The 13,474-nt window shown below is 36.8% G+C and overlaps 1 protein-coding gene across 2 annotated transcripts in view; it reads left to right on the top strand.

Moving 5' to 3' along the window:
- Window positions 1-13,474, top strand: part of ST8SIA6 (ST8 alpha-N-acetyl-neuraminide alpha-2,8-sialyltransferase 6) — a 146,348-nt gene that overhangs the window by 119,460 nt on the left and 13,414 nt on the right. For both annotated transcript variants that reach the window (XM_054659366.2, NM_001037296.1), the window contains 3 exon segments: window positions 3,667-3,811; window positions 8,089-8,201; window positions 12,132-12,224. In XM_054659366.2, the coding sequence (XP_054515341.1) occupies window positions 3,667-3,811; window positions 8,089-8,201; window positions 12,132-12,224 (351 nt within the window).

Below are 13,474 nucleotides of genomic sequence, written 5' to 3'. Positions count from 1 at the left end.
TTAAGTAATATGGAGAAATAAGTTGAGGTTTAAAGAGAAAAGAGATGACTAAAATCATGAAAAACTGGTCCTATGAGGAAAACCTGAGAGAAGAGAAAATTCTGTAAACTCTGCAAGATTGAAAAAGGCTAAAACTTTGCTTGATTTCCATTTTCAAGTACGTGAAGTATTTTCATAAGGAGATTCTATGAAAACCTAACAAGGAAAATAGATTTACATTAAAACATAGTTTCGTTGTGCAAATGCAGAAATCTCTTTGACTTTAAGGTTGATTAAACCCTGGAACAATTATCAAGAGACTTTAAGGCATCTACATCATTGGAGAACTAAAGAAATGAAATATGAATTCTAAGTGGTTCTACATGCACTTGCCAGAGGTTGGGGGTTAACTCAGATGATCCTTGAAAGCACTTCCTAGATCTACATTCTAATAATAATGTTTCATTCCATGGTAATCATTTTGAAACATAGCTTGGTATTAATTTATGCTTTGCTGGGCTTTCTACAAGGAATGGCAACTTTAAATTCACCCCACTTAAAAATTCACTGTATATTTCTTTTTTTCATTGGACTTGTCTGATAATAAATGATTATGTATTGTTTTAGTGACTGTGATACTGTTCTTAACTTAGTTTCTGTATTTTATAATAATAATAATAATTTTTTTTTTTTTTGAGAAGGAGTCTTGCTCTGTCGCCCAGGCTGGAGTGCAGTGGCGCTATTGCGGCTCACTGCAAGCTCCTCTTTCCAGGTTCACGCCATTGTCCTGCCTCAGCCTCCCAAGTAGCTGGGACTACAGGTGCCTGCCACCGCGCCCGGCTAACTTTTTGTATTTTTAGTAGAAATGGGGTTTCACCGTGTTAGCCAGGATGGTCTCGATCTCCTGACCTCGTGATCTGCCCGCCTCGGCCTCCCAAAGTGCTGGGATTACAGGCGTGAGCCACCGCGCCCAGCCTGTATTTTATAATTATTATAAAATCATTACAATGAATCCTCTCATTTTTTGTCTTTAGTGTTATAACAGTATTATCAGAAGAAAGTTTGTATTTTTAAAAATGTTATATTCATGAGCATTTTCTATTGGTAAGTAGGTCCCTACCTAAGTGTGTTTAACTGCTTTGCCATTTATCTTGCCAAGTCACCATGCTACAATCCAGGGCCAGTTAGAAGTCTAGTGAGATTTAAAAAAAAAAACCAGGTGCAGTGGCTCACACCTGTAATCCCAACACTTTGGGAGGCTGAGGGCGCAGATCACTTGAGGCCAGGCGTTCAAGATCAGCCTGGCCAACATGGTTGGACCCTGTCCTTACTAAAAATACAAAAATTAGCCGGACATGGTAGCAGGTGCCTTTAGTCCCATCTACTCAGGAGGCTGAGGCGGGAGATTTGCTTGAACCCGGGAAGTGGAATTTGCAGTGAGCTGAAATTGTGCCGCTGCACTCCAAACTGGGGGACAGAGCAAGACTCTGTAGCAAAAAAAAAAAAAAAATATATATATATATATATATATATATATATATATATATATATATCCCAGCACCATTTATTAAGTAGGGAATCCTTTCCCCTTTGCTTGTTTTTGTCAGGTTTGTCAAAGATCAGATGGTTGTAGATGTGTGGTATTATTTCTGAGGCCTCTGTTCTGTTGCATTGGTCTATCTCTCTGTTTTGGTACCAGTACCACGCTGTTTTGGTTACTGTAGCCTTGTAGTATAGTGTGAAGTCAGGCAGGATGATGCCTCCAGCTTTGTTCTCTTTGCTTAGGACTGTCTTGGCTATATGGGCTCTTTTTTGGTTCCATATGAAATTTAAAGTAGTTTTTTCTAATTCTGTGAAGAATGTCAATGGTAGTTTGATGGGAATAGCATTGACTCTATAAATTATTTTGGGCAGTATGGCTGTTTTCACAATATTGATTGTTTCTATCCATGAGGATGGAATGTATTTCCATTTGTTTGTGTCCTCTCTTATTTCCGTGAGCAATGATTTGTAGTTCTCCTTGAAGAGGTCCTTCACATTCCTTGTAAGTTATATTCCTAGGTATTTTATTCTTTGTGGCAATTGTGAATGTGAGTTCAGTCATGATTTGGCTCTCTGCTTGTCTGTTGTTGATGTATAGAAATGCTTGCAATTTTTGCACATTGATTTTAAACTAAAGAGCTTCTGCACAGCAAAAGAAGCTAGCATCAGAGTGAACAGGCAACCTACAGAATGGGATTTTTGCAATCTACCCATCTGACAAAGGTCTGATATCCAGGATTACAAGGAACTTAAGCAAATTTACAAGAGAAAAAGAACCCCACCAAAAAGTGGACAAAGGATATGAACAGACACTTCTCAAAAGAAGACATTTTATGCAGCCAACAAACATATGAAAAAAAGCTCATCATCACTGATCATTAGATAAATGCAATTCAAAACCACAGTGAAATACCATCTCATTCCCGTCAGAATGGCAATTATTAAAAAGTTAAGAAATAGCACATTGGGAGGCTGAGGCAGGCAGATCACTTGAGGTCAGGAGTTCGAGACCAGCCTGGCCAACATGGTGAAACCCTGTCTCTACTAAAAAAATTAACCAGGCATCGGTGGTGCACACTTGTAATCCCAGCTACTCAGGAGGCTGAGGCAGGAGAATCACCTGAACCCAGGAGGCAGAGGTTGCAGTGACCCAAGATCATGCTACTGTACTCCAGCGTGGGAGATTGAGTGAGACTCTGTCTCAAAAAATAAAAAAACAAAGTCAAGAAAAAGATGCTGGGGAGGCTGTGGAGAAATAGGAATGCCTTTACACTGTTGGTGGGAGTGTAAATTAGTTCAACCATTGTGGAAGACAGTATGATTATTCCTCAAGGATCTAGAACCAGAAATACCATTTGACCCAGCAATCCCATTACTGGGTATATAGGCAAAAAAATATAAATCTTTTTACTATAAAGGCACATGTACACGTATGTTTATTGCAGCACTGTTTACAATAGCAAAGACATGGAACCAACCCAAATGCCCATCAATGATAGATTGGATAAAGAAAATATGGTAAATATACACCATGGAACGCTATGCAGCCATAAAAAGGAATGAGATCATGTCCTTTGCAGGGACATGGATGAAGCTGGAAGACATCATCTTCATCAAACTGACACAGGAACAGAAAACCAAACACACCACATGTTCTTACTTATAAGTGGGAGTTGAACAATGAGAACACATAGACACAGGGAGGGGAACATCTCACACTGGTGCCTGTTGGAGGCAAGGGGAGGGAGAGCATTGGGACAAATACCTAATGCATGTGGGGCTTAAAACCTAGATGATGGGTTAATAGGTGCAGGAAACGACCATGGCACACATGTACCTATGTAACAAACCTGCATGTCTGCATATGTATCCCGGAATTTAAAGTAAAATAAAAAAATTAAAAAAGAAATCAAAATAAGATTAAACAAAAGACAAAAAAAGAACGAAAAAAAAGAAAGAGAGTCAGTCCCAATCCTCAAGGGATATGAAACCTGGAGGACAAAAATCAAAGTCATCTTTGTGAATAATTATCTTCTTTTTGAAAGTCAGTTTGGCAAAATCCTCTTCGGCATTGTCCATTGTGGTCTGCATTTTCGGTTTCTTAATCTTATACCTTGGCTTCCTTTTTATCCTTTTCCTTTGCAGAGCCAAACTTGCTTCCTGCTGTGATGCTGTTCAAAACTTTGTTGTTTCTCAGAATAACACTCCAGTTGGGACTAATATGAGTTACGAGGTGGAAAGCAAAAAAGAAATCCCAATTAAGAAGAACATTTTTCATATGTTTCCAGTGGTGAGTAAAGATTTCTGGTGGGTTATTTATGTTACCATTCCAGGTGAATTTTCTTTTACTTTAAGCTGTAACTTACAATTATGATGGAATCAATTAAAATACCATATTGTTATGTTGTATAAAATTTGGACAATGAGCCATTTTTTAAAAGGGCCATTTTGAATGCAGTGTGGCTCTGTAGGGAAGGATTATTTATATCTTAAATGATAAGCTCTTCCAGTCCTGTCTTCCAGACTCTTCTTCGAATGAGATGAGACACTCGGGCTTCCTGCTTAGTAATTACTGAGGCTTGTGAAGACGGCCATTTTTCATCTCAAATAAGATTCTTCCAATTGTCAGTTATGGTGACTAAATCAATTCCTTCCCAAGGAACGGTGCGTTTATGTGGCTCATCTTTGGGAAGTAAATATGTAAGAATTTATAGTCAATAAACATACCCACCATAAGATAGAGATTGTTGTCTGCTGTGTTCACAGATATATCCCAAACCCCTAGAACATTTCCCAGTACATATATGCACTCACTACCAATTTGTAAAATTAGAAAAATGAGTAATGATATGATATAAAACCACTTCACACAGTTAGGAGAAACTCGACCCTTAATGCAAACCCACACTTGGGGAAGTTTTGGTTCTGAGGAACATAAACATCTCATTGCTTATAAACATACACTCTCCAGCGTCTTTCTATGATTCCATTAAAAAACAACTAGGCCATATCAAGATGGTCAAAATAGGATCCCTCTACACATGCAGTATACTAACTGTAGGATATGAGATTCTTACAGTTTTCTTTTATTGGAGCTTTGACCTCTTTCAGCTAATTTTTGTTGCTCATGTAAATTGTTCCAATTTTTTTTATATTAGGATTCAGAGGAAGAATAACTAGCTGAGAATGAATGAGAAATAAATAGAAAATGATAGAGAAAAAATACTGTAAATTTTCTGGAAGAAAAAGGGGACAAAAATATAAAGCTTTCTCATGATGCCCTGAAATGACCAGTGATTGAAAAGATGATAAGGAAAGAGTATTTATCTTTCCTATCAGGGAAAGCCTTGGAAAGTTTGACAGTGAGCCCTTTCACTCATTCATCCATGCAGGTTTTGCCAGTGTCTGCCATGTTTTCGAGTGACCAGAACAGAGGAGCAGCAACTACTTTACCCTCATTTGGCACTTTGAAAGGATTAACTTAATATAGGCCTGATAATTATGTATGCAACTGGGAACTGCATCTGCTTTCCAAATTTATACTGATTTTCTTTTTTAAACTGGGGAGAGGAAATTCTGCAGTCAATAAGGCAGCAATTGCAGAGCCAGGTCCCTATTTTTGTGTTGCTCCAGCCTTCTCCTTTCATGGACGGGGCTTGTGGTGGAGATGTCCTCTTTCCCACGTTGCTTTACTCTGCCCTTCTACATGAAACTCTCCAGGACGAACTGCTGGGCACACAAGAAGATGGCATTAAACGTTTTAATGAAATGATATGGAGCCACTTCCTCCACAAACTTGGCTAAGTTACTTGCAGAGAAAAAAATAAAAGTTGATTTTCAACCAGAGTGGGCAATGAGCAGGCAGTGGAGCGTGCACATTTGCATTTTCTCAGGAGGTTTATTTAAGGAAACGTTGAGATTTGTAATTTACTTAAATTCATACTGAACATGAGATACTAAAGCATATAGATGTTTTCCTCCCAGTTGACCAAGAAACCAGAGAAAAACATTCCTTATTGTGAGTGCATAATTTGAGACATGTTTCCTTCAGTAATCTTTTCTATTTTATACCATAATGAGCCTATTTGCATTTTTGCATCCTACCCTATCTATAAACTTCAGAATTTATGGTGGCACCATTTAGTAGATACCATCTTGAGCTAGAAGTTCAGTGACATGAAATAGCCTGAGGTATCTAGGAACCATTCATGTAAGAGCCAGTCACTCTGCTAGCCATTGCAGATATAACCAGGAATAAGATACATAATTATACATAATTAAGTTATCATTTTAATCCATGGAATTGTAAGAAAGGATAATGTGTAGTGGTTTAGAGCAGGTACTCTGGAGCAAACTGCCTGCGTTCCTATCCCAGTTCTGCCACTTTCTAGCTGTTACTTGGACTCATGCCTCCATTTTTGCATCTGTAAAATACTCAAAAGGTTGCTGTGTAGGTTAAATGTGCTAATAAAGTATGTACTTGAAATAGTGCCTCTTGCATAAAAAGTGCAATATGACTTTTACGTTTCAAAGGCAAACCTACAAAGAGAGTTGTACTGAAACCGAGTTTCTTTGCTAGTTGGGCAGTTCCCAGAGCCAGCATTAGGGGCAGACAGCAGTCACAGTGGTTCTGGGGCATCTTCTGTCACTCCGGACTGCTCAGAACCACATCGGCCCTGGGCTGTTGTCAGTTGGGCTGGTAAACTGACTTTGACAAGGGCGATGTGCCTTGATTTTGTAACCTTTGCCAAATTCAGTGGTGTCAATACCCCCACCCTGGACAATTTTTAGTTACCAATGCTTTAAAAAACCAGCTCACAAAATTCCTGAATATTTACCAGTGGCCCCTTCAATGGTTACAGGCCAGGGTCAGGTTCGTTCTGCGCACGTGCAGTAAATTAATTACCGTGATACCGGTTTTGCAAAAGAAATAAGATTTATTCACAGAGCCACGTAGTGAGAAGGTGGGAGAGCTTGTTGAAAGCCCACGAGATGGGTATTGAAAGCTGCGCACATTGCACTACACAAGATCAGGAGGGAAAAATGAGGGGAAATTAAAGGAAATTAAAAATAATAAACAGCCTCTCTGCTCTTGAGGACTTACACCTTAATCCTACAGACAAAATCGGTAGATCAGGACCTCATCACTGGGAAGCACGAGTCGGCACCCTGGCTGTGGGCTCAAGGTCACATTATTACTTCATGGAAAGTGACCAGGAAAGGGAAGGAAAGCGCACCATTGAATTGAAAAGTTAGATTTCAGTCTGCAGAGAACTTGGGGAAAATAGGAAACCTTCTGGGGTAAGCAGGCCGGGTCCTAAAAGGAATAAGAAAGATTCAGGTCTTGGAAATTAATTTGAAATACGTCAGTCCAGTTGGTAGGCCTCCCTGAAGCACGCTGGCTGGTCATTCGCAGAGACGGCAGGCATAAATCTAATGCCTTACTGAGCCTGAAGGTCTAACTATTTAAGAAGCACAGGAAATTTTTGCTAAATCACCTGTTAATTTTATGTCTTAGAATAGATTTAATGCTGCTTCCTAATTTCTTTAATTTCTCTTTCTTGCTGAAAATGTCCTTGTTTATCAGAAAGGCAGAATATGGGGTTTTGCCATTCTAATTTTTTTCCTTAATTATGTGATGAAAAATACACGATACTGTATTTTGTATTATTACATTATGCCGTGTATCCTATGACGTCTATTTCTCTCAAGAGAAATGAAACTTAGGTTCACATAATGATTTATTTTATTTTATTTTACTTACACATTTTTTAAAATTTAAGAAACAGAGTCTTGCTCTGTCGCCCAGGCTGGAGGGCAGTGGTGCAATCATGGCTCACTGCAGCCTGGAACTACTAGGTTCAAGTGATTCCCCTACCTCAGCCTCCCAAGCAGCAAAGACTACTGGCGCTCTTCACCAAACTCAGCCAATTTTTCTACTTTTTGTAGAGACAGAGTCTTGCTTTGTTGCCCAGGCCCATCTTAAACTCTTGGCCTCAAGTGACTCTCTCATTTCAGCAGCCTCCCAAAGTGCTGGGATTACAGATGTGAGCCACTGCACCTGGCTGGTTTTTTTTTGTTGTTGTTGTTTTGTTTTGTTTTGTTTTGGAGACGGAGTCTCATTCTGTTGCCCAGGCTGGAGTGCAGTGGTGCCATCTTGGCTCACTGCAACTTCCACTTCCTGGATTCAAGCAATTCTCCGCCTCAGCCTCTCGAGTAGCTCGGATTACAGGCACCCACCACCACGCCCAGCTAATTTTTTTGTATTTTTCGCAGAGACGGGGTTTCACCATCTTGGCCAGGCTGCTGTTGTACTCCTGACCTTGTGATCCACCCTCCTTGGCCTCCCAAAGTGCTGGGATTACAGGTGTGAGCCACTGCGCCCAGCCCCAGCTGGTTCTTTATGCTAAGTCATAGTAAGTTGATTAGCAAACTGGGCTGCTGCTTTTTCTTGTTCTTATTCTTCTCCTTAGCATGTATAAAGAGTTAAGTTACTAGAATTAAGCTGTTGTCTATGGTTCTAAAATTAACGGTATTTCATGGTAGTTTTCCACTTTCTCCTGCTAGTCCCAGCCTTTTGTGGACTACCCTTATAATCAGTGTGCAGTGGTCGGAAATGGGGGAATTCTGAATAAGTCTCTCTGTGGAACTGAAATAGATAAATCCGACTTCGTTTTTAGGTAAGACCTGTCAAATTGGTTTCTTTGAAACAAAAGATCAGTTGGGTATTTCAGAGGGGGATAGTGTAAAGATATCCATTGTATATTTTCACCTTTGAGCTCTGTTACAAAAGTCTACTAATTACCCGGGAAGGTTTCCTGAAGTGTTATATGGCTCATGAGTTCCTCAGAATGTCAATACCAGAAGAATCAAAATGTGCTATGTTTATATATGTTTAGGAAACTCTGGGTGAAGTTGTGGTGAAAGAGGGTTTGGTAGTGCAGGACCTTTCAGAGCGTTCAGTACGTTAATGGCTACCTTGGGAGGACTCCGGAGGGCAGCATGTCTCAGGCTCACCTGACCTTGAAGATCTTTTTTTATTTGTTTGTTTGTTTTTGTTTTTGTTTAACAGCGCATTTCAAGGATGTTTTGTTCTTAGACAATACTTGGGAAAATGCTGATCAAGACATTTTTCAGCCCTGCAAACTGTATCATTATTTCGTTTTCTGGCTTGCAATTTAAAAAACAAATTTGTACAGCTTCTAAGTTCTGGTCTTTTAAAATGTTTTCTATCTGAATATCAGCTAGCATGCAAAAATAGAAACAAAATGGTTTTTCTGTGTGCCTTGTACTAATAAGCCATACCAAAGCATCTCCACTGTCTCAGTGTAATGGAAAGGTAATTTATCCTTGTGAGGATGGGTTTCAATTGAAATGCCCCTTTTCAAAGAGTAAGTGGAAGTCTGGTTCTTCCTGTTTTAGGAGCACTGATTTCATACATCAGAGAAGATGCTTTGATCCCTCTTGATTTAATGCTGCCCTTTTAAGCAATTGAAAAAGAAACAGGGTTTCTAGTAAACAGCTCCCTCCCAATTTTAATCTCATTTTTAAATTTTGTGCTGCAGGTAATGATGAAGCCACAATAGACCCGAAAGTGCAACAATTATTGAATGTGTTCTTCATGATTACTGTTAAAATGGCCAATATCTGAATGGTTTACCCATTTTGTTCAAGTATCCAGTGTGAAAAAGCCATAAGGAAGATAATTCTTCTTGCAGTAGACTTTTTATAGGCTTAAAATTCCCAAAACATCTGTAATGAGGATCAGGCCTAAACATTCATTATACTTTATAGCAAGTATAGGCAATACAATAAGTTTTGATTTAAAACCCAGAAGAAAAATATCTCAGCAGATATTTCACTTATAATTCTAAAATAACTGTCTATGTTTCTAGATTCCACACTTGCTGATGAGAGGTATTTTCCCGAATATAGAATTTCCTTTAAAACTAGCCATTTGAACTGAAAGGCAAAATGAGGGCTAGACGTGTTTGGTGTCATTAAAATATACTTAATTTTTTAAGCCTGTACTTATTTTGGTGCTTCAGGTTGACAGTTCATAAAACAAACTTTTATTTTTCATTTCAAAAGATTTGGAGCTATGAATAAAGTGTGTGAGGAACAAAAATAGGCAATGACTATATATACTACTGCTATATATGACTATACCAGTTTATATATACATATATATGTATTACAGTAGTAGTAATATATAATCACATATATATTACAGTAGTAGTAATATATATAATCACATATATATTACAGTAGTAGTAATATAATCACATATATATTACAGTAGTAGTAATATATATAATCACATATATACTGTCATATACTGTAATACATATAATCCAGTAGTATTTATATATTACATATTATATATACATATTATACATATGTATGATAAATATATAATACTGTATTATAGATAGTATGTAATATATTGTACATTGTATAGTATATAATATATAATAGTATATTGTATACTATATAATATACTATATAATACAGTATTATATGTAATTATATATGTATAATATGTATACATTACATATGTACATATTATATAACAATATGCATACATTTTATAAATCTATAATAGCATATATACATATATTCTGTATAAAATTATATAACAGTATTATATGTAATTATATATGTATAATATGTATACATATATACATATAATAAATACAATTATATAACAGTATTATGTGTTATATATTTATAATATGTATACATACTATATATTACATATTATATACATATTATGTGTTATATATGTATAATATGTATGCATATTATATATTACATATTATATATACATGTTATATATAATATACATATATTACATATATGCATATTATATAATATACTAATATTACATATAATATATAATCTATAATATGCATGCATGTACATCTATAATACATGCATACATACCATGCATGCATGGTATAGTACATGCCATGACCTATACTACTGTTTGTGTGTGTGTGTGTGTGTGTGTGTGTGTATACTCTATATTCAGGAAAATACCTGGCATCAGCAAAAGTAGAATCTAGAAACACAGGCATTTTAGACTCATGAATTAAATATATTCTGAGATATTTTTCTCTTAAGTTTTAAGCCAAAACTTATTGTATTTCCTCTATAAAATACCCTTCCCTATGGAGTCTCCTATGATATTCTACTAGAAATCACTTCTGATTATTCAGAAGAATATGAGACTGTTCTGGAAAGGACATTTGTTGTGGGAGGCCCACTACTGAGATCACCTTTATGGCCTAGTACCTATGATTAATCTTTATCATTTAATATGTATTATTGATATTTGATTCATATTTATTTTACCAAGGTGCCGTATTTATTTTATTTTCTGACATAGCTTTTATATCAATGAGGGAAGTTCATGTTTCATTCATTCATGTGTTTTATAGGACATGGTACAGCTTATTTCATCTTCCGTCATGTTATAGACCACATCAACTTTGAACAACCTTCCTTAGGAAGCACTCAAAGATGCTCCCTTCTTATGTTTAGCCTTACTACTTGAAATTCAGTAAATGATATTTAGAAAGTCATAACCAATTTTTCCTTTTTTGTGACAAGAATATAATTACTCAAAATTAGAATTCTTAATTTGTTTTCCAATTTAAAAGCAAATTAGTACTCAAAGGAAGATGAGAACATCAGTTTGAAAACATCACTATAAGAACATTAGGATTTTATTTATTAAAACCATAATTTGGTGGCAAAACTATCCACATGGGAATTGGGAGGTTTTGATTTGTTTAATTTAGTCTTTGCTTCTGGCAGACTGTATAACTTTAGTCACAGTACATCAAGTTTTTAAGAAGATGCCAATTGGTGATCATACCGCTATGGGAACATAATCAATAGAAATAATATAAATAACAATTTTAATAAAAGGATTGGGAACTCTTCTAAACTTAGACAAGGTGTAATTGTCATTTCTGGCTTTGATACTTATAAAAGTTATTATCCATATTGAAAGCATTTATCAAATTTGTAATTTTCGCCGGGCACGGTGGCTCACACCTGTAATCCCAGCACTTTGGGAGGCCAAGGCAGGTGGATCACTTGAGGTCATGGGTTCAAGACAAGCCTGGCCAACATGGTGATACCCTATCACTACTAAAAATACAAATTAGCTTGGTGCATGCCTTTAGTCCCAGCTACTCAGGGGGCTGAGGCAGAAGAATTGCTTGAATCCGAGAGGCGGAGGTTGCAGTGAGCCCAGAGCACCACTACACTCCAGCCTAGGCAACAGAGTGAGACTCTGCCTTAAAAAAAAAAAAAAAAAAAAAAAAAAAAAGGTGTATATTTTATACAACATTGAAATGTCAACTAAGAACTGAGTAATTACTAAAGTAAATAATTTAAAATAGAAACCAAATGGATTCTGAGGGTCTCAATAGCAATGATTTCTCCAACATAAGGTCTCAATAGCAATGATTTCTCCAACATAAGAACAATTATTATAGATAGGTGTGTGTGTGTGTGTGCGTGCGTGTGCATATGTGTGTATACAATCTTTTTTCTACAAGTTCTATGTTGAAAATGATTTTCTTTTCAAATTTCAGGTGTAACCTCCCCCCAACCACAGGAGATGTTAGTAAAGATGTTGGCAGTAAAACAAATCTTGTGACTATAAATCCAAGCATCATAACTTTGAAGTAAGTAGCTGCAAGTTACATAACTGATCAGGAACATTTTTTCATTGTTCAACATGTTTCTCAGCTTAAGCACTGATCTTGTTGCTGAGACTGACTTGCAGTACAGGTGGAATGAGTTTTTGGAAAAATATATAAGAATTCATTTGCAAATTGTGGCATTCTATCAAGGTCGTTTTTCATAAGAGTTATGATTCAGTTGTACTTCCAATGTCATAAGCTAATCAAATGAGAACATATTTATTTCTTTATCTCTTTTAACAATAATGAAGCCACTTTTTTCCATTTTCTTTTAAAGTGTTAGCATTACTCTTTTTTCTTGGTAGCACTTTCTTGATAAAACTTACTCTATTTAGAAACTTCAGAGAGTAAGGGCTAAGACAACCTGGCAAAATACAGTTATCACGTTAGAGAGTTTTTTACTAGAAAATAATTACCATCTTTCATTTCTGCCACATAACTACCATACAATTGTTGGCTAAGAAGTAATCTTATACAAAGTTTTTACTCCATTGTTTTCATCAAAAGTGACTGATAAGCATTAGTAATAGAATATGTTCGTGCTAATAGTTATAGCATCCCTTGAAAGAAAATAAAATAAATATTGAACTTGCCTTTCAAAGTATATTTTCTAAACACTCACAATTATACTTACCAGGATACTAAGTTATTTAAATCATACACATAGATACTACAATGCATGGAGGAAATTTTAAAAAATAACCTATACGTATATCTATATTTGCATTTAGATATTTTAAATCTTCTTTCCCTCTTTCCTTCCTTCCTCCCTCCTTTTCTCTCTTTTTCCTTTCTTTTTCTTTCTTTCTTTTCTTTCTCTTTCTTTCTTTCCTTTCTCTCTTTCTCTCCTTCTTTCTTCCATCTTTCTCTCTTTCTTCCCTCTTTCTCCCTTCCTTCCTTCCTTCCTCTCTCTCTCTCTCTCTCTCTCTGTCTCTCTTTGTCACCCAGGTTAGAGTGCAGCCGTGCAATCACAGGTCACTGCAGCCTCAAACTCCTGGGCTCAAGGGATCCTCTCACCTCAGCCTCACAAGTAGCTGGGACCACAGGCGTGCACCACCGTTCCCAGCTAATATTTTTCTTTTTTATAGAGATGTGGGGCGGGGTCTCGCCGTGTTACCCAGGCTGTTCTCGAACTCCTGGCCTCAAGTGATCTTCTCGCCTCAGCCTCCCAAAGTGCTGACAAGCATGAGCCTCTGTGCCCAGTCTATTTTCGGTTTTCTAAAGGAAACTTA

The sequence above is a fragment of the Pan troglodytes genome, chromosome 8, assembly GCF_028858775.2.
Source record: "Pan troglodytes isolate AG18354 chromosome 8, NHGRI_mPanTro3-v2.0_pri, whole genome shotgun sequence".
Classification (NCBI taxonomy): Eukaryota; Metazoa; Chordata; class Mammalia; order Primates; family Hominidae; genus Pan; species Pan troglodytes.
Note: the sequence above shows the minus strand (reverse complement) of the source record. Positions and strands in the feature narration are given on the sequence as shown.